At 43.1% G+C, this 27,403-nt stretch overlaps 1 protein-coding gene across 1 annotated transcript in view; it reads right to left on the bottom strand.

Moving 5' to 3' along the window:
• The window catches only part of LOC110510299 (V-set and immunoglobulin domain-containing protein 10-like 2), a 138,935-nt gene extending 112,280 nt beyond the window's left edge, over positions 1–26,655 (bottom strand). The window contains exons 1-3 of the mRNA XM_090226222.1: positions 26,646–26,655; positions 24,969–25,142; positions 2,282–2,461 (exon numbers count right to left, since the gene is read on the bottom strand). Coding sequence (XP_090082348.1) covers positions 2,282–2,461; positions 24,969–25,142; positions 26,646–26,655 — 364 coding nt within the window. The remainder of the gene's footprint in view (positions 1–2,281; positions 2,462–24,968; positions 25,143–26,645) is intronic.
• Between the last annotated feature and the right edge of the window lie 748 nt (positions 26,656–27,403).

Here is a 27,403-nt window from a genome sequence, read left to right as displayed (position 1 = left end):
CATGTCACAGTGCAACCAGAGGAAAAAAAAACTCTAGACCACCTTTACTCCACACACAGAGATGCGTACAAAGCTCTCCCCCGCCCTCCATTTGGCAAATCTGAACATAATTATATCCTCCTGATTCCTGATTACAAACTAAAACTAAAGCAGGAAGTACCAGTGACTCGCTCAATACGGAGGTGGTCAGACGACGCGGATGTTACGCTGCAGGACTGTTTTGCTAGCACAGACTGGAATATGTTCCGGGATTCATCCAATGGCATTGAGGAGTATACCACCTCAGTCATCAGCTTCATCAATAAGTGCATTGACGAAGTCGTCCCCACAGTGACCGTACACACATATCCCAAACCGAAGCCATGGATTAAAGGCAACATCCGCATCGAGCTAAAGGCTAGATCTGCCGCTTTCAAGGAGCGGGACACTATGCACTCAGACGAACCATCAAACAAGCAAAGCGTCAATACAGGATTCAGATTGAATCCTACTACACTGGCTCTGATGCTCGTCGGATGCGACAGGGCTTGAAAACTATTACGGACTATAAAGGGAAACCAAGACACGAGCTGCCCAGTGACGCGAGCCTACCGGACGAGCTAAATGCCTTTTTATGCTAGCTTCAAGGCAAGCAACACTGAAGCATGCATGAGAGAACCAGCTGTTCTGGATGACAGTGTGATAGTACCAATGTGAGTAAGACCTTTAAACAGGTCAACATTCACAAAGCCACGGGGCCAGACGGATTACCAGGACGTGTACTCAAAGTTGTCATTAACAGGACATGTATTGACATTTTCAGTCTGTAATACCTACATGTTTCATGCAGACCGCTATAGTCCCTGTGCCCAAGGAAGTGAAGGCAACCTGCCTAAATGATTACCGCCCCCTAGCACTCATGTCGGTAGCCATGAAGTTGGTCATGGCTCACATCAACAGCATCCTCCCGAATACCCTAGACCCACTCCAATTCGCATACCACCCCAACAGATCCACAGATGATGTTCTCTATTGCACTCAACACTGCCCTTTTTCACCTGGACAAAAGGAACAACTAAGTGAGAATGCTGTTCATTGTCTACAGCTCAGCATTCAACAACATAGTGCCCATGAAACTCATCACTAAGCTAAGGACCGTGGGACTAAACACCTCCCTCTGCAACTGGATCCTGGACTTCCTGATGGGCCGCACCCAGGTGGTAAGGGTAGGCAACAGCACGTCTGCCACGCTGATCCTCAACATTGGGGCCCCTCAGGGGTGTGTACTTAGTCACCTCCTGTACTCCCTGTTCACCCACGACCCCGTGACTGCAACACCATTATTATGTTTGCTGATGACACAACAGTGGTAGGCCTGATCACGACAACAACAGCCTATAGGGAGGAGGTCAGAGAACAGTGTGCTGCCAGGACAACAACCTCTCCCTCAATGTGAGCAAGACAAAGGAGCTGGAACATCGACGGGGCTGTAGTGGAGCGGGTCGAGAGTTTCAAGTTCCTTGGTGTCCACATCACCAACTAACTAGAATGGTGCAAACACATCAAGACAGTCGTGAAGAGGGCACGACAAAGCCTATTCCCCCTCATGAGACTGAAAAGATTTGGCATGGGTCCGCAGATCCTCAAAAGGTTCTTCAACTGCACCATTGAGAGCATCTTGACGGTTGCATCCCCGCCTGGTATGACAAATGCTTGGTATCTGACCGTAAGGCGCTACAGAGGGTAGTGTTAACGGCCCAGTACATCACTGGATCCAAGCTTCCTGCCATCCAGGACCTATATACTAGGCGGTGTCAGAGGAAAGGCCATCAAATTGTCAGAGACTCCAGTCACCCAAGTCATAGACTGTTTTCTCTGCTACCGCATGGCAAGCAATACCGGAGTGCCACTTTTATGACAAAAAGACTCATTAACAGCTGCTACACCCAAGCCATAAGACTGCTGACCAATTAATCAAATGGCCACCGGACTATTTACATTGACCCCCCCCCCCCCCCCCCATTTGTTTTGTACACTGCTGCTACACGCTGTTTATTATCTTCGCATAGTCACTTCACCCATACCTACATGTACAAATGACCTCAACTGACCTGTACACCCGCACACTGACTCTGTACCTGTACCCCCTGTACATAGCCTCATTATTGTTAAGTAGTAGTTTTAGTATTGTTAGTAGTAGTAGTGGTAGTAGCAATAGTAATAGTATCGTAGTTGTAGTAGTAGAAGTAGCAGTAGAAGCAGTAGAAGTAGTAGCAGTAGCCGTAGTAGTACTAATTCTTACCCAGTACCCGTAGGTGTATGTAGTAGTAGTATAGCTTGGCTCCCTGCTCTGTGTCGTAGAGAGCCTGGCAAGTGTAGAGACCCTCGGCAGCCAATGGGAGGCGCTCTATACTCAGAGAGGCGGCGCCAGAGATCACCTGAAGGTCTCCTAGACTCTGGGCCAGCTTCTGCAGCTTAGGGCCTAAAAAAATACATAATAATAAAAATAATAATAATAAAACATATTATAAATAACAAATAGAAATAATAATGCAAATAATATTAATAATAATAATCATCATAATGATCCTCTTCTTCCTCCTGCTACTACTTCTACTACTACTACTACTACTACTACTACTACTAATACTAATACTACTAATACTGCTGCTGCTGCTACTGTTGCTACTACTACTACTACTACAACTAGTACTACTGCCACTGCTACTGCTACTGCTACTGCTGCTACTACTACTAATACAACTAATACTGCTGCTGCTACTGCTACTGCTGCTACTGCTACTGCTACTGTTGCTACTACTACTACAACTAGTACTACTGCTGCTGCTACTGCTACTGTTGCTACTACTACTACTACTACTGCTACTAGTGCTACTACTACGTCTTTTGAGCTTCTAGTCATGAAATCTATGCAGCCTACTCAATCACTTTTTATAGCTACTGTTTACAGGCCTCCTGGGCCATATACAGAGTTCCTCACTGAGTTCCCTGAATTCCTATCGGACCTTGTAGTCATAGCAGATAATATTCTAATTTTTGGTGATTTTAATATTCACATGGAAAAGTCCACAGACCCACTCCAAAAGTATTTCGGAGCCATCATTGACTCAGTGGGTTTTGTCCAACATGTCTATGGACCTACTCACTGTCACAGTCATATTCTGGACCTAGTATAAATGTTGTGGATCTTAAAGTTTTTCCTCATATTCCTGGACTATCGGACCACCATTTCATTACGTTTTCAATCGCAACAAATAATCTGCTCAGACCCCAACCAAGGAGCATCAAAAGTTGTGCTATAAATTCTCAGACAACCCAAAGATTCCTTGATGTCCTTCCAGACTCCCTCTGCCTACCCAAGGACGCCAGAGGACAAAAATCAGTTAATCACCTAACTGAGGGAACTCAATTTATGTAACGGTTTTCTTCCGTTGAAGGAGAGGAGGACCAAAATGCAGCGTGGTTAGAGTTCAACATGGTTTTTAATATGAGAAACTCAACATGAACTCAATTACAAAACAACAAACGTGGCAAAACCCAAAACAGTCCTATCTGGTGCAGAGAACACAAAGACAGGAAACAGCCCCATAAACATACAAAAACCATAGACCTGACAAAACACAGAAATCCCCATGTCACACCCTGACCTAACCAAAATAATAAAGAAAACAAAGATAACTAAGGCCAGGGCATGACAGTACACCCCCCCCCCCCCCCCCCCCCCAATAGGTGCAGACTCCCGAACGCACACCTAAATCCATAGTGGAGGGTCTGGGTGGGCGTCTGTCCACGATGGCGGCTCTGGTGCTGGACGTGGACCCCACTCCACCATTGTCTTTGTCCACCTCCTTAGCGTCCTTTGAGTGGCGACCCTCACCGCCGACCTTGGCCTAGGAACCCTAACAAAGGGCCCCACTGGACTGAGGAGCGTCCATGGACCGAGGGGTGCCTCATGACTGAGCATACTCCTCAGAACTGAGGGACAGCTCATGACTGAGAGGTAGCTCATGACTGAGAGGTAGCTCATGACCGAGAGGTAGCTCATGACCGAGAGGTAGCTCCGGACTGAAGGACAGCTCCGGACTAAGGACAGCTCTGGACTGAATGGCAGCTCCGGACTGAATGGCAGCTCATGACTGGAGGGCAGCTCATGACTGGAGGGCAGCTCTGGCAGCTCCTGGCTGGCTGACGGCTCTGGCAGCTCCTGGCTGGCTGGCTGACGGCTCTGGCAGCTCCTGGCTGAGGGGCTCTGGCGCCTCTGGACTGGCGGGAGACTCCGAAAGCGCTGGACAGGCGGGAGACTCCGACAGCGCCGGACAGGCGGGAGACTCCGGCAGCGCCGGATAGGCGGGAGCACCTGTAGTCAAAGGACGGAGAGACAGCCTGGTGCGGGATGCCGGCACTGGTGGTACCGGGCTGGGGACACGCACCTCAGGGTGAGTGCGAGGAGCAGGAACAGGACACACCGGGTTGTGAAGGGGTACTGGAGACCTGGTGTGTATAGCCGGCATCAAATCTTCCGGAACTCTAACACAAGTTTCAGGCTCAGTACAAGGAACTGACACAGGTGGCATCGGACAACTAACACGCTCCTCAGGGCAAATGTGGGGTGGGGTTATATCCTGCCTGTTTGGCCCTGTCCGGGGGTGTCATCGGATGGGGCCACAGTGTCTCCTGACCCCTCCTCTCTCAGCCTCCAGTATTTATGCTGCAGTAGTTTATGTGTCAGGGGGCTAGGGTCAGTTTGTTATATCTGGAGTACTTCTCCTGTCCTATCCGGTGTCCTGTGTGAATTTAAGTATGCTCTCTCTAATTCTCTCGTTCGTTCTTTCTTTCTCTCTCTCAGAGGACCTGAGCCCTAGGACCATGCCTCAGGACTACCTGACATGATGACTCCTTGTTGTTCCCAGTCCATCTGGTCGTGCTGCTGCTCCAGTTTCAACTGTTCTGCCTGTGATTATTATTATTTGACCATGCTGGTCATTTATGAACATTTGAACATCTTGGCCATGTTCTGTTATAATCTCCACCCGGCACAGCCAGAAGAGGACTGGCCACCACACATAGCCTGGTTCCTCTCTAGGTTTCTTCCTAGGTTTTGGCCATTCTAGGGAGTTTTTCCTAGCCACCGTGCTTCTACACCTGCATTGCTTGCTGTTTGGGGTTTTAGGCTGGGTTTCTGTACAGCACTTTGAGAGATAAGCTGATGTCGGTTTTCTTCCGTTGAAGGAGAGGAGGACCAAAATGCAGCGTAGTTAGAGTTCAACATGGCTTTTAATATGAGAAACTCAACATGAACTCAATTACAAAACAACAAACGTGGCAAAACCCGAAACAGTCCTATCTGGTGCAGAGAACACAAAGACAGGAAACAGCCCCATAAACATACAAAAATCATAGACCTGACAAAACACATAAATCTCCCATATCACACCCTGACCTAACCAAAATAATAAAGAAAACAAAGATAACTAAGGCCAGGGGGTGACAATTTAACCTTGCGCAATACCCTAGATGCAGTTGCATCCCTAAAAAATAAAAACATTTATCAAAAGAAATTAGCTTCCTGGTATACAGAAAATACCCGAGCTCTGAAGCAAGCTTCCAGAACATTGGAACGGAAATGGTGCCACACCAAACTGGAAGTCTTCCGACTAGCTTGGAAAGACAGTACCATGCAGTATCGAAGAGCCCTCACTGCTGCTCGATCATCCTATTTCTCCAACTTAATTGAGGAAAATAAGAACAATCCGAAATGTATTTTTGATAATGTCGCAAAGCTACTAAAAAGCAGCAATCCCCAAGAGAGGATGGCTTTCACGTCATCAGTAATGAATTCATGAACTTCTTTGAGGAAAAGATCATGATCATTAGAAAGCAAATTACGGACTCCTCTTTAAATCTGCGTATTCCTCCAAAGCTCAGTTGCCCTGAGTCTGCACAACTCTGCCAGGACCTAGGATCAAGAGAGACACTCAAGTGTTTTAGTATTATATCTCTTGACACAATGATGAAAATAATCATGGCCTCTAAACCTTCAAGCTGCATACTGGACCCTATTTCAACTAAAATACTGAAAGAGCTGCTTCCTGTGCTTGGCCCTCCTATGTTGAACATAATAAATGGCTCTCTATCCACTGGATGTGGCAGTAATAAAGCCTCTCTTGAAAAAAACAAACCTTGACCCAGAAAATATAAAAAACTATCGGCCTATATCGAATCTTCCATTCCTCTCAGAATTTTTAGAAAAAGCTGTTGCGCAGCAACTCACTACCTTCCTGAAGACAAACAATGTATACTAAATGCTTCAGTCTGGTTTTAGACACCGAGACTGTACTAGTGAAGGTGGTAAATTACCTTTTAATGGCGTCAGACCGAGGCTCTGCATCTGTCCTCGTGCTCCTAGACCTTAGTGCTGCTTTTGATACCATCAATCACCACATTCTTTTGGAGAGATTGGAAACCCAAATTGGTCTACATGGACAAGTTCTGGACTGGTGTAGATCTTATCTATTGGAAAGATATCAGTTTGTCTCTTTGAATGGTTTGTCCTCTGACAAATCAACTGTAAATTTCGGTGTTCCTCAAGGTTCCGTTTTAGGACCACTATTGTTTTCACTATATATTTTACCTCTTGGGGATGTAATTCAAAAACATAATGTTAACTTTCACTGCTATGCAGATGACACACAGCTGTACATTTCAATGAAACATGGTGAAGCCCCAAAATTGCCTTCGCTAGAAGTCTGTGTTTCAGACATAAGGAAGTGGATGGCTGCAAACGTTCTACTTTTAAACTCGGTCAAAACATAGATGCTTGTTCTAGGTCCCAGGAAACAAAGAGATCTTCGGTTGAATCTGACAATTAATCTTGATGGTTGTACAGTCGTCTCAAATAAAACTCTGAAGGACCTCGGCATTACTCTGGACCTTGATCTCTCTTTTGACAAACATATCAAGACTGTTTCAAGGACAGCTTTTTTCTACGTAACATTGCAAAAATCAGAAACTTTCTGTCCAAAAATGATGCAGAAAAATTTATCCATGCTTTTGTTACTTCTAGGTTAGAATACTGCTATGCTCTACATTCCGGCTACCCGGATAAAGCACTAAATAAACTTCAGTTAGTCCTAAATACGGCTGCGAGAATCCTGACTAGAACAAAACAATTTGATCATATTACTCCAGTGCTAGCCTCCCTACACTGGCTTCCTGTTAAGGCAAGGGCTGATTTCAAGGTTTTACTGCTAACCTACAAAGCATTACATGGGCTTGCTCCTACCTATCTTTTCCGATTTGGTCCTGCCGTACATACCTACATGTACGCTACGGTCACAAGACGCAGGCCTCCTAATTGTCCCTAGAATTTCTAAGCAAACAGCTGGAGGAAGGGCTTTCTCCTATAGAGCTCCATTTTTATGGAATGGTCTGCCTACCCATGTGAGAGACACAGACTCGGTCTCAACCTTTAAGTCTTTACTGAAGACTCATCTTCAGTGGGTCATATGATTGAGTGTAGTCTAGCCTAGGAGTTTGAAGGTGAACGGAAAGAGTCTGGAGCAACGGACCGCCCTTGCTGTCTCTGCTTGGCTGGTTCCCCTCTCTCCACTGGGATTCTCTATCTCTAACCCTATTACAGGGGCTGAATCACTGGCTTACTGGTGCTCTTTCATGCCGTCCCTAGGAGGGGTGCGTCACTTGAGTGGGTTGAGTCACTGATGTGATCTTCCTGTCTGGGTTGGCGCCCCCCCTTGGGTTGTGCCGTGGCAGAGATATTTGTGGGCTATACTCGGCCTTGTCTCAGGATGGTAAGTTGGTGGTTGAAGATATCCCTCTAGTGGTGTGGGGGCTGTGCTTTGGCAAAGTGGGTGGGGTTATATCCTGCCTGTTTGGCTCTGTCCGGGGGTATCATCGGATGGGGCCACAGTGTCTCCTGACACCTCCTGTCTCACCCTCCAGTATTTATGTTGCAGTAGTTTATGTGTCGGTGGGCTAAGATCAGTTTGTTTTGTCTGGAGTCTCCCTTTCTCTCTTTCTTTCTTTCTCTCTCTCAGAGGACCTGAGCCCTAGGACCATGCCTCAGGACAACCTGGCATGATGACTCCTTGCTGTCCCCAGTTCACCTGGTCATGCTGCTGCTCCAGTTTCAACTGTTCTGCCTGCGGCTATGGAACCTAGTGGTTAGAGAATTGGAATAGTAACCGGAAGGTTACGATCCCCGAGCTGACAAGGTACAAATCTGTGGTTCTGCCCCTGAACAGGCAGTTAACCCACTAGGTTAGGCCGTCATTGAAAATAAGAATTTGTTCTTAACTGACTTGCCTAGTTAAATAAAGCTAAAAAAAATAAAAACCCGACCTGTTCACCGGACGGGCTACCTGTCCCAGACCTGCTGTTTTCAACTCTCTAGAGACAGCAGGAGCAGTAGAGATACTCTTGATGATCGGCTATGAAAAGCCAACTGAGGTGCTGACTTGCTGCACCCTCGACAACTTACTGTGATTATTATTATTTGACCATGTTGGTCATTTATGAACATTTTTTATTTTTATTTATTTGTTTTTATTTAAATTTGACCCCCCTTTTCTCCCCAATTTCGTAGTATCCAATTGTTAGTAGCTACCATCTTGTCTCATCGCTACAACTCCCGTACGGGCTCGGTAGAGACAAAGGTTTTTCTCTCCTGAGCTCGTACGGGAGTTGTAGCGATGAGACATGCGTCCTCCGATACACAACCCAACCAAGCCGCACTGCTTCTTAACACAGCGCGCATCCAACCCGGAAGCCAGCCGTGCACCTGGCAACCTTTGTTAGCGTGCACTGCGCCCGGCCCACCACAGGAGTCGCTGGTGCGTGATGAGACAAGGATATCCCCCCTACCGGCTAAACACTCCTTAACCCGGACGACGCTATGCCAATTGTGTTACCACAGAGCCTGGGCGCGAACCCAGAGTCTCTGGTGGCATAGCTGGCGCTGCAGTACAGCACCCTTAACCACTGCACCACCCGGGAGGCCATTTATGAACATTTGAACATCTTGGCCATGTTCTGTTAAAATCTCCACCGGGCACAGCCAGAAGAGGACTGGCCACCCCTCATAGCCTGGTTCCTCTCAAGGTTTCTTCCTAGGTTTTGGCCTTTCTAGGGAGTTTTCCCTAGCCACCGTGCTTCTACACCTGGATTGCTTGCTGTTTGGGGTTTTAGGCTGGGTTTCTGTACAGCACTTTGACATATCAGCTGATGTAAGAAGGGCTATATAAATACATTTGATTTGATTTGATACTACTACTACTACTACTACTACTACTACCACCACCACCACAACTGCTACTACTACTACTAGAACTACGACTACCTCTACTAATGCTTCTGCTAAGAACACTACTACTATTAGTGCTACTACTAGTACTACTACTATTACTACTACTACCACTACTACTGCTACTGCTACTACTACAACTCCGACTACTAATACTGCTCCTGCTACTACTACTACTACCAATACTACTATTACTGCTACTACTAATACTACTACTACCACTACTACTAATACTACTACCACTACTACTGCTACTGCTACTACTCTGACTACTAATACTGCTCCTGCTACTACTACTACCAATACTACTATTACTGCTACTACTAATACTACTACAACCACTACTACTAATACTACTACTACCACTACTACTGCTACTGCTACTACTACGACTACAACTAAAACTACTACTACTTCTACTACTGCTACTACTACTGCTACTACTACCACTACTACTACTACTACTACCACTACTACTACTACTACTACTACTACTACTACTACTACTACTGCGACTACTTCTAGTACTACTAATACTAATACCACTACCGTTACTATTACTACTTATATTATTACTACTACTATTACCAGTACTACTACTACTACTACTGCTACTACTGCTGCTGCTACTACTACTACTACTACAACTACTACTACTATACCACTACTAAAACTACTACTACTATTACTATTAAAACTACTACTATTATTACTACTAATACTACTACTGCTACAACTGCTATTATTACTACTAATACTACTACAACTACAAATAATACTACTACTGCTGCAACTACTATTACAATTACTGGTGCTACTACGGTTACCACTACGACTACAACTACAACTACTACTACTACTACTACTACTACTACTACTACTGCTACTAGTACTACTACTATTACTAGTCCCACTGCTATTACTACAAGTACTACTACTGCTACTATTACTACTACTACTACTACTACTACTACTAGTGCTACTACTATTAACACTACCACTACAACCATGACTACTACTACTGTTACTGCTATTACTTCTACTACTACTACTACTACTGCTACTACTACTATTACTACCACTAGTACTACAACAACTACAACTACATCCACTGCTACTGCTACTGCTACTACTACTACTACTACTACTACTACTAACACTACTACCACTACTACTACAACCACTACTACGGCAAAAACTGCTACTACTACTACTACTACTACTACTACTACTACTACTACTGCTACTAACATTACTGCTACTACAACTACGATTACTACTACTAGTACTACTACTACTAGTACTACTACTACTACTAATACTACTAGTACTAGTAGTAGATGTAGTAATATTAGTTGTAGTAGTAGTAATAGTAGCAGTAGTAGCATTGGTAGTAGTAGTTGTAGTAGTAGTAGCTGTAGTAGTAGTAGCAGTAGTAGTAGTTGTACTGCTAGTGTAGTTCTGCTGTAATAATATTACTACTACTACTACTACTATTACTATTACTACTATTTCTACTACTATTTCTAAGACTACTGCTACTACCGCTACGTTTATTAATACTTCTAACACCACTATTACTAGTACTACTGCTACTACAACTATTACTCCACCACTGCTACTACTACTATTACTTCCACCACTACTACTGCTATTACTACAACTACAGCTACGGCTCTTACTACTATTACTACTACTGCAACTAATGCTGCTACTTCAACTGCTACTACAACCACTACTACTACTGAAACTATTACTGTTACTACTACAACTACTACTGCTACTGCTACTACTACTACCACGACTACTACTACTTCTCCTACCAATGCTACTACTTCTACTATTACTACTGCTAATACTACTATTACTATCTCTACTACTACTGCTAGTACTGCTAATACTTATATTACTACTACTAATATTACTACTAATACTACTACTACTACTTCTGCTACCACTACTACTACTACTACTGCTAAATTTACAACAACTACTACTACTACTACTACTACTACTACTACTACTACTACTATTACTACTATCAAAACTATTCGCACTACATTTACTACTTCTACTACTAGTGCTACTACTATTGTCTCTATTGTCCACTATTACTGCTAATACTTCGACTACTACTATTACTAATTCTACTACTACTACTAATACTACTAATACTACTAATACTACTACTAACTACAAATACAACTACTACTACTACTACCACTAATACTACCGGTACTAGCGCTACTATAACTACTACTGCTACTAATGCTTTTACTACTACTACTTCTACTACTATTACTACTACTGCAACTGCTACTACTGTTACTACTACTACTACTATTGCTACTATCACTACAATTACTACTACTACTACTATTGCTGCTGCTACTGCTACTACTACTATTACTTCCACCACTAACACTACTACAACTACTACAACTGCTACTTTTACTACTATTGCTACTGCTACTGCTACTACTACTATTACTAGTACGACGACTACTAGTACCACAACTACTACTACTACTACTATTACTAGTAGTAGAGGTAGTAATAGTAGTGGTAGTAGTAGTAGTAGTAGTAGTAGTGATAGTAGCAGTAGTAGCGTTGGTAGTGGTAGTTGTAGTAGTAGTAGTGGTAGTAGTAGTAGCAGTAGTAGTAGTTGTACTGCTAGTACTACTACTACTACGAATATTAATAATATTACTACTACTACTATTACTATTACTACTACTTCTACTACTATTTCTAAGACTACTACTACCACTACTGCTACTCTTATTCTAATACTTCTAACACCACTACTACTAGTACTACTGCTACAACAGCTATTACTCCACCACTGCTACTACTACTATTACTTCCACCACTACTACTGCTACTATTACTACAACTACAGCAACTGCTCTTACTACTATTACTACTACTACTACAACTAATGCTGATACTTCTACTGCAACTACAACCACTACTATTACTACTGCTACTACTACTCATACCAATGCTACTACTGCTGATACTAGTACGGCTACTACTTATATTACTACTACTAATATTACTACTAATAAATCAAATCAAATCAAATCAAATGTTATTTGTCACATACACATGGTTAGCAGATGTTAATGCGAGTGTAGCGAAATGCTTGTGCTTCTAGTTCCGACAATGCAGTAATAACCAACAAGTAATCTAGCTAACAATTCCAAAACTACTACCTTATAGACACAAGTGTAAGGGGATAAAGAATATGTACATAAAGATATATGAATGAGTGATGGTACAGAGCGGCATAGGCAAGATACAGTAGGTGGTATTGAGTGCAGTATATACATATGAGATGAGTATGTAAACAAAGTGGCATAGTTAAAGTGGCTAGTGATACATGTATTACATAAAGATGCAGTAGATGATATAGAGTACAGTATATACATATACATATGAGATGAATAATGTAGGGTATGTAAACATTATATTAGGTAGCATTGTTTAAAGTGGCTAGTGATATATTTTACATCATTTCCCATCAATTCCCATTATTAAAGTGGCTGGAGTTGAGTCAGTGTGTTGGCAGCAGCCACTCAATGTTAGTGGTGGCTGTTTAACAGTCTGATGGCCTTGAGATAGAAGTTGTTTTTTAGTCTCTCGGTCCCAGCTTTGATGCACCTGTATTGACCTCGCCTTCTGGATGATAGCGGGATGAACAGGCAGTGGCTCGGGTGGTTGTTGTCCTTGATGATCTTTATGGCCTTCCTGTGACATCGGGTGGTGTAGGTGTCCTGGAGGGCAGGTAGTTTGCCCCCGGTGATGCGTTGTGCAGACCTCACTACCCTCTGGAGAGCCTTACGGTTGTGGGCGGAGCAGTTGCCGTACCAGGCGGTGATACAGCCCGACAGGATGCTCTAAATTGTGCATCTGTACAAGTTTGTGAGTGCTTTTGGTGACAAGTCGAATTTCTTCAACCTCCTGAGGCGCTGCTGCTGCGCCTTCTTCACGATGCTGTCTGTGTGGGTGGACCAATTCCAGAACTTAAAACTTACTACCCTCTCCACTACTGTTCCATCGATGTGGATAGGGGGGTGTTCCCTCTGCTGTTTCCTGAAGTCCACAATCATCTCCTTAGTTTTGTTGACGTTGAGGTTATTTTCCTGACACCACACTCCGAGGGCCCTCACCTCCTCCCTGTAGGCCGTCTCGTCGTTGTTGGTAATCAAGCCTACAACTGTTGTGTCGTCCGCAAACTTGATTATTGAGTTTGAGGCGTGCGTGGCCACGCAGTCGTGGGTGAACAGGGAGTACAGGAGAGGGCTCAGAACGCACCCTTGTGGGGCCCCAGTGTTGAGGATCAGCGGGGTGGAAATGTTGTTGCCTACCCTCACCACCTGGGGGCGGCCCGTCAGGAAGTCCAGTACCCAGTTGCACAGGGAGGGGTCGAGACCCAGGGTAAGGCGGTAAGCAAATTTGGGCGGTAAGCAAATTGGAGTGGGTCTAGGGTGTCAGGTAGGGTGGAGGTGATATGGTCCTTGACTAGTCTCTCAAAGCACTTCATGATGACGGAAGTGAGTCCAACGGGGCGGTAGTCGTTTAGCTCAGTTACCTTAGCTTTCTTGGGAACAGGAACAATGGTGGCCCTCTTGAAGCATGTGGGAACAACAGACTGGGATAGGGATTGATTGAATATGTCCGTAAACACACCAGCCAGCTGGTCTGCGCATGCTCTGAGGGTGCGGCTGGGGATGCCGTCTGGGCCTGCAGCCTTGCGAGGGTTGACACGTTTAAATGTTTTCCTCACGTTGGCTGCAGTGAAGGAGAGTCCGCATGTTTTAGTTGCGGGCCGTGTCAGTGGCACTGTATTGTCCTCAAAGCGGGCAAAAAAGTTATTTAGTCTGCCTGGGAGCAAGACATCCTGGTCCATGACTGGGCTGGTTTTATTTTTGTAATCCGTGATTGACTGTAGACCCTGCCACATACAGTGCCTTGCGAAAGTATTCGGCCCCCTTGAACTTTGCGACCTTTTGCCACATGTCAGGCTTCAAACATAAAGATATAAAACTGTATTTTTTTGTGAAGAATCAACAACAAGTGGGACACAATCATGAAGTGGAACGACATTTATTGGATATATTTATTTTTAACAAATCAAAAACTGAAAAATTGGGTGTGCAAAATTATTCAGCCCCCTTGAGCTCGAGCTCAGTGAGGTTGGATGGAGAGCATTTGTGAACAGCAGTTTTCAGTTCTTTCCACAGATTCTCGATTGGATTCAGGTCTGGACTTTGACTTGGCCATTCTAACACCTGGATACCATTCCATTGTACCATTCCATTGTAGATTTTGCTTTATGTTTTGGATCATTGTCTTGTTGGAAGACAAATCTCCATCCCAGTCTCAGGTCTTTTGCAGACTCCATCAGGTTCTTCCAGAATGGTCCTGTATTTGGCTCCATCCATCTTCCCATCAATTTTAACCATCTTCCCTGTCCCTGCTGAAGAAAAGCAGGCCCAAACCATGATGCTGCCACCACCATGTTTGACAGTGGGGATGGTGTGTTCAGCTGTGTTGCTTTTACGCCAAACATAACGTTTTGCATTGTTGCCAAAAAGTTCAATTTTGGTTTCATCTGACCAGAGCACCTTCTTCCACATGTTTGGTGTGTCTCCCAGGTGGCTTGTGGCAAACTTTAAACAACACTTTTTATGGATATCTTTAAGAAATGGCTTTCTTCTTGCCACTCTTCCATAAAGGCCAGATTTGTGCAATATACGACTGAATGTTGTCCTATGGACAGAGTCTCCCACCTCAGCTGTAGATCTCTGCAGTTCATCCAGAGTGATCATGGGCCTCTTGCTGCATCTCTGATCAGTCTTCTCCTTGTATGAGCTGAAAGTTTAGAGGGACGGCCAGGTCTTGGTAGATTTGCAGTGGTCTGATACTCCTTCCATTTCAATATTATCGCTTGCACAGTGCTCCTTGGGATGTTTAAAGCTTGGGAAATCTTTTTGTATCCAAATCCGGCTTTAAACTTCTTCACAACAGTATCTCGGACCTGCCTGGTGTGTTCCTTGTTCTTCATGATGCTCTTTGCGCTTTTAACGGACCTCTGAGACTATCACAGTGCAGGTGCATTTATACGGAGACTTGATTACACACAAGTGGATTGTATTTATCATCATTAGTCATTTAGGTCAACATTGGATCATTCAGAGATCCTCACTGAACTTCTGGAGAGAGTTTGCTGCACTGAAAGTAAAGGGGCTGAATAATTTTGCACGCCTCATTTTTTCAGTTTTTGATTTGTTAAAAAAGTTTGAAATATCCAATAAATGTCGTTCCACTTCATGATTGTGTCCCACTTGTTGTTGATTCTTCACAAAAAAATACAGTTTTATATCTTTATGTTTGAAGCCTGAAATGTGGCAAAAGGTCGCAAAGTTCAAGGGGGCCGAATACTTTCGCAAGGCACTGTACCTCTTGTGTCTGAGCCGTTGAATTGAGATTCTACTTTGTCTCTATACTGACGCTTAGCTTGTTTGATTGCCTCGCGGAGGGAATAGTTACACTGTTTGTATTCGGTCATGTTTCCGGTCACCTTGCCCTGCCCATATCTCCTTGCTTAATAAAGGGTTATATTTTGTGCCTACAACTCAGTACAACGATTTTGATCTGAAGGTAGACATGTTTAAGATTTTTAGAAACATCCGTTTAAGGGAATACTTTAGCTCCCCTAATTGTGATATTTCTACTGAACAAGTAGGTTTCTCACCTGCACATACTCCGACTCCTTTTAGAAGCAAGAGTTATTTTATACCTCCAGCCAATCGCAATCAGTCTATTGAGACATATTGCAGACTGGTTGAAAAATATGTTGTTCATCTCCTTAAGAACAAACAGGAGAACAAATCTTTACATAATTTACCTAAAGATGAAAAACAAGCTTGGCTTGATTTACAATCCGATACGTCAGTCCTTACCCACCCTGCTGATAAGGGTGGGTCGGTTGTACAATATGATACGTCAGTCCTTACCCGCCCTGCTGATAAGGGTGGGTAGGTTGTACTCATGGATAGGACAGTTTATGTAAATGAGTGTCATAGACAACTGTTTGACAACACCTTTTACAAGAAACTCAGACGTGACCCCACTTCCCCATTTCAGAGGACTATCTTTACTGTCCTGGATATTCAACACCCTAAAATTGCCACTTTCTATACTTTGCCGAAATGACACAAGAATGTTACAAAACCTCCAGGGCGCCCTATTGTTGCAGGCATTGATAAAGTAACGTCCCTATTGTAGCAGGCATTGATGCAGTAACGGCCCTATTGTAGCAGGCATTGATGCAGTAACAGCCGCTATTGTAGTGAGCATTGATGCAGTAACGGCCCCTATTGTAGTGGGCATTGATGCAGTAACGGCCCCTATTGTAGTGGGCATTGATGCAGTAACAGCCCTATTGTAGCGAGCATTGATGCAGTAACGGCCCTATTGTAGCGAGCATTGATGTAGTAACGGCCCTATTGTAGTGGGCATTGATGCAGTAACAGCCCCTATTGAAGTGGGCATTGATGCCGTAACAGCCCCTATTGTAGCAGGCATTGATGCAGTAACGGCCCTATTGTAGTGGGCATTGATGCAGTAATGGCCCCTATTGCAGCGAGCATTGATGCAGTAACGGCCCTATTGTAGAGAGCATTGATGTAGTAACGGCTTCCCTCCTAAAGGACACCAGCAGTATGGTCTCAGAATAGCTCCCCTCCTAAAGGACACCAGCAGTATGGTCTCAGAACAGCTCCCCTCCTTTGTAAAGGACACCAGTAGTCTGGTCTCAGAACAGCTCCCCTCCTTTGTAAAGGACACCAGCAGTCTGGTCTCAGAACAGCTCCCCTCCTTTGTAAACTACACCAGCAGTCTGGTCTCAGAACAGCTCCCCTCCTAAAGGACACCAGCAGTATGGTCTCAGACCAGCTCCCCTCCTAAAGGACACCAGCAGTATGGTCTCAGAACAGCTCCCCTCCTTTGTAAAAGACACCAGCAGTATGATCTCTATCATTGAATCTCTTGATCCTCTCCCTGATAACACTTTGTTAGTTACTTTTGATGTTGAGTCATTACACACAAATATTCCACACGAGGGCGGTATTGAAGCTATGGAACATTTTCTTCTGCAACGTGACCCTAATGAACTATCTTCCAGTGCATGCATTATAACATTGGCTGAAATAGTACTCACACACAACTACTTCATGTTTCCTAAATTATTTATTTATTCAGACGAAGGGTACTGCTATGGGATCCCCCATAGCTCCTAAATATGCTAATTTGTATGTGGGTTACATGGAGAAAGAGTATTTTCAATCCTCTCAAAAATAAATTATTGCCTAACATTATTTGAAAACGGTATATTGATGATATTTTTTTCTTCTATGGAAGGGTGATACAAAACAGCTCCAGATATTCCATGCTTTTCTTAACTCCAGTTCTGAGGATTTGAGATTTACTATGCAATCTGATACACGTCAAATCAGTTTTCTTGATCTTCTGATCTTGTGTGAAGATAATGTTCTATACACAGATCTTTACAGGAAACCTACTGATCGTAACCGTTTGTTGAATTTGAAATTGAATTTGCAAAAAACAATCAGATTTCGACAGAAATATGGCTGAGACGCAAAGAAAATTCAAGGAGAGGGGGTACAAAAATGGTCACATTAATACTGCCATTGAGAAAATTCAAAACAAAACAAGACATGACCTTTTTCAAGGTCAGTCTCGCAAAAAGAAGCATTCTTACGTTCTAACTGCTCGCTATTCAAAGTGCTCTGAACAAATGAAGGGAATCGTTTACAAACATTGGCACATTCTAAGATCTGATGAAGGTATCGGTAATGTGTTTTCGAACCTTCCCTTGGTCGTCTTCTCGCAGGTCAGAAACCTCAGAGATCAACTGGTAAACTCTGATTTACCACACCAAGATATCCCTGCACAACGTCTATTTGCGCCCCTACTGGACGGAATCTACAAGTGTAATGGCTGTGCTCAATGCAATGGCACTTATAAATGTAGATCCTTCAAACACCCCCAAACAGGGAAACATATCCCAATCAAAGGTGTCGTCAGGTACTCCACTAAAGGCAGTTATTTATCTTATAACTTGTCCTTGTGGTAAAGATTATGTGGGTAAAACAAAGCGCAAATTAAAAGTACAAATCTCAGAGCATCATAGCACCATTAGGTGCAAAAACTCGACTTACCCAGTTGCGGCCCACTTTTTGGAAGCAAACTGCTCGATTTCGTCTCTATTATATGTTGGCATCGAACATGTCACCCTCCCTAGGAGAGTGAGTGATCTCGATAATTTATTGTTAAAACGAGAGCCTGCCTGGATATTTAATTCAAAGACCCTTGCTCCCTTTGGTCTCCATGCAGACTTGATGCCATTTTTTTATATTATTGTGATTTTGCTATTGTAAATGTTTATAGGCTTATGTAGCCAAATTGTATCTCTGATCGTATGCTATCCACTTATGTTTTTTTGTATGCTATTTTAATATATAAGAATTAACCAATGATATCCAAACCCTGCCATGATAAACGAGTCACCACGCAGTGTTTGTCATTATACCCTGATGAGGACAGCTTGTCTGTCGAAACTTTGGACATTACATTTTTGCATCTGAGCTCCTAGTGTGCTGCTCTCCTTTATTTTCATGTATTTTAATGTAGACCTATAGGGAAGATAGACCATGTGGAGATGAAATTTCTCCTTTAAGATGAATCAATGTACACTGAACAAAAACATAAACGCAACATGCAACAATTTCAAAGATTTTACTGAGTTACATATTGAGTTCATATAAAGAAATGAGTCAATTTAAATAAATGCATTAGGCTCTAATCTATTAATTGACTGGAAATACAGATATGCATCTGTTGGTCACAGATACTTTAAACAACAAAAAAGTTGGGGCGTGGATCAGAAAACCAGTCTTTTTCTGGCTGGTGTGACTACCATTTGCCTCATGCAGCGCGATACATTTCCTTTGCATACAGTTAAACAGGCTGTTGATTGTGGCCAGTGGAATGTTGTCCACCCCTCTTTAATGGCTGTGTACGAAGTTGCTGGATATTGACGGGAACTGGAACACGCTGTCGTATATGTAAATACAGAGCATCCTAAACATGCTCAATGGGTGACATGTCTGCAGGCCATGGAAGAACTGGGACGTTTTTAGCTTCCAGGATTTGTGTACAGATCCGTGCGACATATGACTGTGTATTATCATGCTGAAACATGACATCATGGCATGACAATGGTCCTCAGGATCTAATCACGGTATCTCTGTACTCTCATAGTCAATTGCATTCATTGTCTGTAGCTTATGCCTGCCCATACCATTACCCCACCGCCACCATGGGGCACTCGCATTGTTGACGTCAGCAAACCACTCGCCCACACGACACTATACACGCTTGTCTGCCATCTGCCCGGCACAGTTAAAACCGGAATTCATCCATGAAGAGCACTCTTCTCCAGCGTGCCAGTGGCCATCGAAGGTGAGCATTTGCCCACTGAAGTCGGTTACAACGCCGAATTGCAGTCAGGTCAAGTCCCTAGTGAGGACAACGAGCACGCAGATGAGCTTTCCTGTGACAGTTTCTGACAGTTCGTGCAGAAGTTCTTTGGTTTTGCAAACCCATAGTTTGATCAGCTGTCTGGGTGGCTGGTCTCAGACGATTCCGCAGGTGAAGATGCCGAATGTGAAGGTTCTGGGCTGACTCGGTAACATGTGGTTTGCGGTTGTGAGGCCGGTTGGATGTACTGCCTAATTCTATAAAACAACATTAGAGGCGGCTTAGGGTAGAGAATTTAACATGAAATTAGATGGCAACAGCTCTGGTGGACATTCCTGCAATCAGCATTCCAATTGCTCGCTCCCTCAAAACTGTGGCATTGTGTTGTGTGACAAAACTGCACATTTTAGAGCAGCCTTTTATTGTCCCCAGCACAAGGTTCACTTGTGTAATGATCATGCTTTTTCATCAGCTTTTTGATATGTCACACCTGTCAGGTGGATTGATTATCTTAGGAAATTAAAAATGCTCACTAATAGGGATGTAATCAAATTTGTGCACAACGTTTGAGAGAAGCTTTCTGTGCTTTTGGAACATTTTTGGGATCTTTTATTTCAGCTCATGACACCATGGGACCAACACTTTTTTTTTCTGTCTATTTTGAGACATTGAGGTCTCAATGAGACATTGTGGATTATAATAAATACCACTATGATGTCCTACAGTCAAGGCAAAGCCCTGTGAATACAAATGTGCACATTTCCAAATCAGAAAACTCATGTCAATGCCCATACAGTAACTATGAAGACACCGAGGTCCGGACATTCGTAATTATAATTTGAAAAATATGTATAGTTATACAAAATTATATTTTGTACACAAAAAAGAAAATCAATTACATGTCAACATCTAAGTATTGCTCCCAGCGTTGATCAAAGCTTAGAACGCTTATATTCTTGATTTCTAATGGCGTTTGCTTCTTTGTGAACGAGTGGAATCATGAACAGTGGTTTGTTTATTATGTTCGCCTGCGACTCCTGGATTTGCATTTTTAGCAGCATATTCACCACTCTCTGAAACGGCTAACTCCACCGAGGGCCTGAGACGTGAAACAAACTACCTCAACAGAGACCCTTCTGACATTGTGATTGTGAGATGCCGGACAAAAGGCTAATTTAAAACCGTCCTGTGACTCCTTTGTCGTAGCAGAATCAGAATTAGTTGGGTAACATAAATAAGATGTTTTATTTTCATAATATGCTTGTGAGATACTTGTCATTTAGAATGCATTTTGTTGTACTATAGTGTTGGCCGTTTGCAGTTATCTGTTCTCTGTCAGGGTTCAGTTACTTGGGCCACAGAAAGGGGAGAGGTCAAGCTTGTCTTCATATGTAAACATATCTTTTAAACCATGTGAAGGGATGATTGTGGGGGAACCAATTATCTCATGGCTTCACAATGTCTGTGTGCCAGTCACTCCCTACTTTTCCCATCAGGAGAGGAGGATGGCAGTGTCCCCCTATGTTCCTTCTGAGGTTGCCCTTATCTTGACCTAGACAGTCACTCTCCTCTCCGTGAGCTTGTCCAGGATGGGTTGTATTTGGGATGGGAGTGTCTAAAATTACAATTGACATATACATTGGGTGAGGTAATGTCTTGGTACTATTTTGTACCCAGAACGAGATAAGAGCTTCTTTTAGGAGACCAAACTGAACGATAATTTATAGCTAAATACTGTCTGGCGATGGGATACTCCTCTCTCAAGTAAAATCTTTCTTTGTATAATGTTCTTATGATCTGTTATTTGTCATGTCGACTAGGGGGGTGGATCTTTGCTATAAAGGATCTCAGTTGCCATTATGTTGACACTCTCAGAGAATTAATTTATAGACACTGAATTGATCTGAGAGTCACAGGGTTGTGATGGAGCTCATATGATTAAAGATGGACTTCATGATAACTCTGACTTGTGTGTGGTTTGCTCTCATGATTTGGTAATACAGGAAATTTCCACTACATTTACGTACTACTTCCATGTCTACAGACATCCTCCAAACAAACAAAAAATGATTCTCTAAGAATGAGTGCACAACTGATGAAAAAATGTTAAATGTAAACGTTGTCTCTTATACATATGCCAGTCAGTCAGGTGGCTAGCTGCCAGCAGAGACTTCTATTGCAGTAACGTTGAAGGCCTCTGGCTAGTATTATAGTATTATTTAACCAGCTAGAAGGATGAAGTAAGAAGTTAACGTTACACAGAGCCTACTTTAGCAGGATCAAAATATATGTTGCTTAGTTCTACTAATAACTTTGCTTTACAGAAAGCAGGCTAGTGGTGAGGCTAAGGCAAGCTACAATGCATGCATGAGGATCACATTTTATTTGTCACATGCGCCGAATACAAAAGGTGTTGACTGTTAAAAAGTAAGACAAATATCTGCAAAATAAAAAGGAAATAACACAATAAAAACAATAAAGAGGCTATATACAGGGATTACTGAGTCAATGTGCAGGGGTACCAGGTAATTACATGGTTATATACAGGAAGTACTAAGTCAATGTGCAGGGGTACCAGTTAATTACATGGTTATATATAGGAAGTACTGAGTCAATGTGCAGAGGTACCAGTTAATAACATGGCTTTATACAGGAAGTACCAGTACTGAGTCAATGTGCAGAGGTATGAGGTAATAACATGGCTATATGCAAGAAGTACCAGCACTGAGTCAATATGCACAGGTATGAGGTAATAACATGGCTATATACAGGGAGTACAACTACCTAGTCAACGTGCAGGGGAGGGGTATGAGGTACACTCCATGACCAAAAGTACTCGATTAAAATCTCATTCAAAATCAAATCAAATGTTTTTTGTCACATGCGCCGAATACAACAGATGCAGATCTTACCGTGAAATACTTACAACCCCTTAATTAACCAACAATGCAGTTCCAGAAATAAAGTTAGGAAAATATTTACTGAATAATCAAATCAAAAAGTAACGCAAAATAATTATAGAAGAATAACAAGGCTAAATACCGGGGGAAAACAGCGGGTAGAAGTAGTGTACAAACAAAGTGTGGGGGTGGGGGGGGGGGCAATATAAACAGTCCAGTGTGGCCATTTGATTAATTGTTCAGCAGTCTTATGACTTGGGTGTAGAAGCTGATAAGGAGCCTTTTTTTTCTTCTACACTTTGCGCTCCGGCACCGCTTGCCATGCGGTAGCAGATAGAGAACAGTCTATGCCTTCCTCTGACACCGCCTAGTATATAGGTCCTGGATCTCAGGAAGCTTGGCCCCAGTGATGTACTGGTCTGTACGCACTGCCCTCTGTAGCGCCTTATGGTCAAATGCCGAGGAGTTTCCATACCAGGCAGTGATGCAACCGGTCAGGATGCTCTCGATGGTGCAGCTGTATAACTTTTTGCGGATCTGGGGACCCATGCCAATTCTTTTTAGTCTCCTGAAGGGGAAAAGGTCTTGTCGCACCCTCTTCACAAATGTCTTGGTGGGATTGGACCATTCTAGTTTGTTTGTGATGTGGACACCAAGGAACTTGAAACTCTCGACCGGCTTCACGTCAATGTTAATGGGGGCCTGTTCCTTTAGTCCACATCAGCTACTTTGTTTTGCTCACATTGAGGGAGATGTTGTTTGTCCTGGAACCACACTGCCAGGTCTCTGACCTCCCTATATGCTGTCTCAATGTTGTTGGGGATCAGGCCACTGTTGTGTCATCAGCAAACTTAATGATGGTGTTGAAGTCGTGCCTGGCAACGCAGTTGTGGGTGAACAGGGAGTACAAGAGGGTACTAAGTACACAACCTTGAGAAGCCCCAGTGTTGAGGATCAGCATGGCAGATGTGTTGTTACCTACCCTCTCCACCTGGGGAAGACCCGTCAGGAGGTCCAGGATCTATTTGCATAGGGAGGTGTTTAGTCTCACATTCCTTAGCTTAGTGATTGAGAGTACTATGGTGTTGAACACTGAGCTGTAGTCAATGAATAGCATTCTCACATAGGTGTTTCTTTTGTCCAGGTGGGAAAGGGCAGTGTGGAGTGCGATTGAGATTGCTTCATCTGTTGATCTATTGGAAGAACATGTGAATTGAAGTGGGTCTAGGTTTTCCGGCATGATGGTGTTGATGTAAGCCTTGATCAGCCTTTCAAAGCATTTCATGGCTACTGACGTGCGGTAATCATTTTGTCAGGTTACCTTCACTTTCTTGGGCACAGGGACTATGGTGGTCTGTTTGAAATATGTAGGTATTACAGACTTGGTCAGGGAGATGTTGAAAATGTCAGGGAAGACACTTGCCAGTTGGTCTGTCCATGTTATGAGTACACATCCTGGTAAACTGTCTGGCCCTGCGGCTTTGTGATTTTAATATCAGAGCTGAACTATGAAGTGGTGTAGTGTGAATTTAATATCAGAGCTGAACTATGAAGTGGTGTAGTGTGAATTTAATATCAGAGCTGAACTAAGAAGTGGTGTAGTGTGAATTTAATTTCAGAACTGAACTAAGAAGTGGTGGTAAGTGGATTTAATATCAGATAAATAAAGAAAGGAATAAGAAAAATTATACAAATAAAGAGCTGAATAATATAAATAAAGAGATAAAAAAAAGACAAATAAGGAGGTGAATAAGATAAATAAGATAAGACTCCAGTGTTAATCTGCTAAATTGTAATTACTTTGCTACTATGGTATATTTATTGCCTTACCTCCTCACGCGATTTGCACACATTGTATATAGACGTTTTTTTTTCTTCTATTGTGTTATTGACTGTACGCTTGTTTATTCCATGTGTAACTCTGTGTTGTTGTTTGTGTCACACTGATTTGCTATATCTGGGCCAGGTCGCACTTGTAAAGGAGAACTTGTTCTCAGCGAGCCTACCTGGTTAAATAAAGGTGAAATAAAAAGTTGACATAAAGAGATGAATGAGATAAATAAAGAGATGAATATTCTAAATAATATAAATAAAGAGATAAATAATATAAATAACGAGATAAATCATATAAATAAAGAGATGAATAAGATAAATAAAGAGATTAATAATAGTGGGACCTTTTCCAAAGTCGTAGACCACAGCTTTGATGGCGTCGGTTCCAGGTTGTGTGAACCCCCAGATGTAAACATCGGGTCTGGTTGATCCACACTCCAGGATCACGGCTTTACCCACCACTCCATCCAGACCTGAGTCCACATACACCACCTGGCCTGGATCTATGATCTCCACATCTACACACACACACACACACACACACACACACACACACACACACACACACACACACACACACACACACACACACACACACACACACACACACACACACACACACACATTGGAGATTGGATATTTTAGACACGGTGCAGTGTAATGGAGCTGTGTTGTCAGGGTTACAGGGTAGAGTTACAGGATGGGTTTCAGCTGAACACTGTCTAAAGGAGGTCACACACAGATAAATGAATAGTTCAGGTAGGCCTCCACTCTAAAGGATTGGATTTTATTTTATCCATCTGTTACCATGGATATCCCAAAGACAACATAACCACAGAATGCTCTCTCTCTCTAGTCACTTCAATTAGCTTTAATCTCTAGATGTGATGGAAATCTATCTGCCAAACATTTATAAACTCCAAACCGTAATATCAAAGAGACAAATAGGGGAGATATATATAAATGGATAGAGAGAGAGATAGAGAGATATAAATGGATAGATAGAGAGATAGAAATGGATAGAGAGAGAGATATGGAAATGGATAGAGAGAGAGATAGAGCGATAGAGACAGTCAGTCAAGCAAACATACAGCTAGGTATAGACAGTCAGGTAGATACACAGACAGTTAGGTAGGTAGGTAGGTAGGCAGGCAGGCAGGCAGGCAGGCAGGCAGGCAGGCAGGCAGGCAGGCAGGCAGGCAGGCAGGCAGACAGACAGACAGACAGACAGACAGACAGACAGACAGACAGACAGACAGACAGAAAGACAGACAGACAGACAGACAGACAGACAGACAGACAGACAGACAGACAGACAGACAGACAGACAGACAGACAGAAAGACATAAAGTTAGGTGACAGTCAGACAGACAGTTAGGTAGAAATACAGACAGTCAGTTAGGTAGAAATACAGACAGTCAGTTAGGTAGGCAGTCAGACAGACAGACAGTCAGGTAGACAGACAGACAGGTAGGCAGACTTACAAACATACAGTCATACAGACAGTTAGGTAGACAGTCAGACAGACTCACAGTCAGACAGACAGACAGACAGACAGACAGACAGACAGACAGACAGACAGACAGACAGACAGACAGGTAGACAGACAGACTGTTAGATAGATAGACAGTCAGACAGACAGACAGACATACAGTTAGACAGACATACAGACAGGGTCTTACTGTGTGTTAGTGTGATCAGCCAGGCCAGTAGAGAGATAGATTGCAGCCCAGTTAGTCTGATCAACATCGTATCATAATGCTCCTCCGTCTCACTCCTTCATGGACACAACAGCTTCCTTCAACAAATAACAGGTCAACTAGATCAGCCAATCAGAAGGAGCGGACCCCAAATGTCGTCAAAGTATTTCAAATATCAGATTAATATCTGACATCTAAAGCCCAGGTAGACCCTAACCTAAAACTATCCAAATCTCCAAACTCCAGAAGATCCAGAGCAGCAAACACTGAGAGAAACGCAGGCCAGAGCCACTAAACTGATTTGGGCTAAATTATTCATACCTGCTCTCATATCTGCTCACTGTGTGTGTGTGTGTGTGTGTGTGTGTGTGTGTGTGTGTGTGTGTGTGTGTGTGTGTGTGTGTGTGTGTGTGTGTGTGGTAAAGCAGAGATGCAGGGTTGGAATGACACTCATGTATAATAGATGCATAGATAGATGCACAGGCAAACACACACATACTAGTAAGGCTCAAGTCACGCCCACCTGAGAACACCGCTCTGTTCAGTTTACTGTGTTTGAGAAGTTTAAAATCTATGTCTTTTTTGTAAGAAATGATTTCGGGAACATGTGAACTTTATGTGCCTTAATAACAAACCTGTATTCCATCCATAAATACAAATACAATTGTTAAATTACGAGCCTAGATGGTTTAGCCAAGGAAAAATATAGGAACCTTCCCGCTAGCCATGATTGGCTGAGATAATGGGTGGGCTGGACATGCGGAGAAAAACAGCCACACTTTTCTTCACAATCCACAATGTTGTTGTTTTTACTGTCCAAAGTGTACCAGCTGTCCAATAATGCCGGTGCTTGTGTGTGTGGTTTGGTGTGTGTGTGAGAGAGAGAGAGTCCTGTTATATTGGTTTCTTAGCTACACTTGATGGTTCTTCTGTATCTTGTTGAATTACAGAATGGTAGTAAACTGACTGAGTAGTAGATGTGTTGGTACACAGAAATTCACAGTATTGTCTTGCAATTCTAACCTCTGACACAAGATGCCAGCATTTGGAAACACACGCACGCACATGCACACGCATGC

The sequence above is a fragment of the Oncorhynchus mykiss genome, chromosome 29 (assembly GCF_057628025.1).
Source record: "Oncorhynchus mykiss isolate SJ-2025 chromosome 29, ASM5762802v1, whole genome shotgun sequence".
Lineage (NCBI taxonomy): Eukaryota > Metazoa > Chordata > Actinopteri > Salmoniformes > Salmonidae > Oncorhynchus > Oncorhynchus mykiss.
Note: the sequence above shows the minus strand (reverse complement) of the source record. Positions and strands in the feature narration are given on the sequence as shown.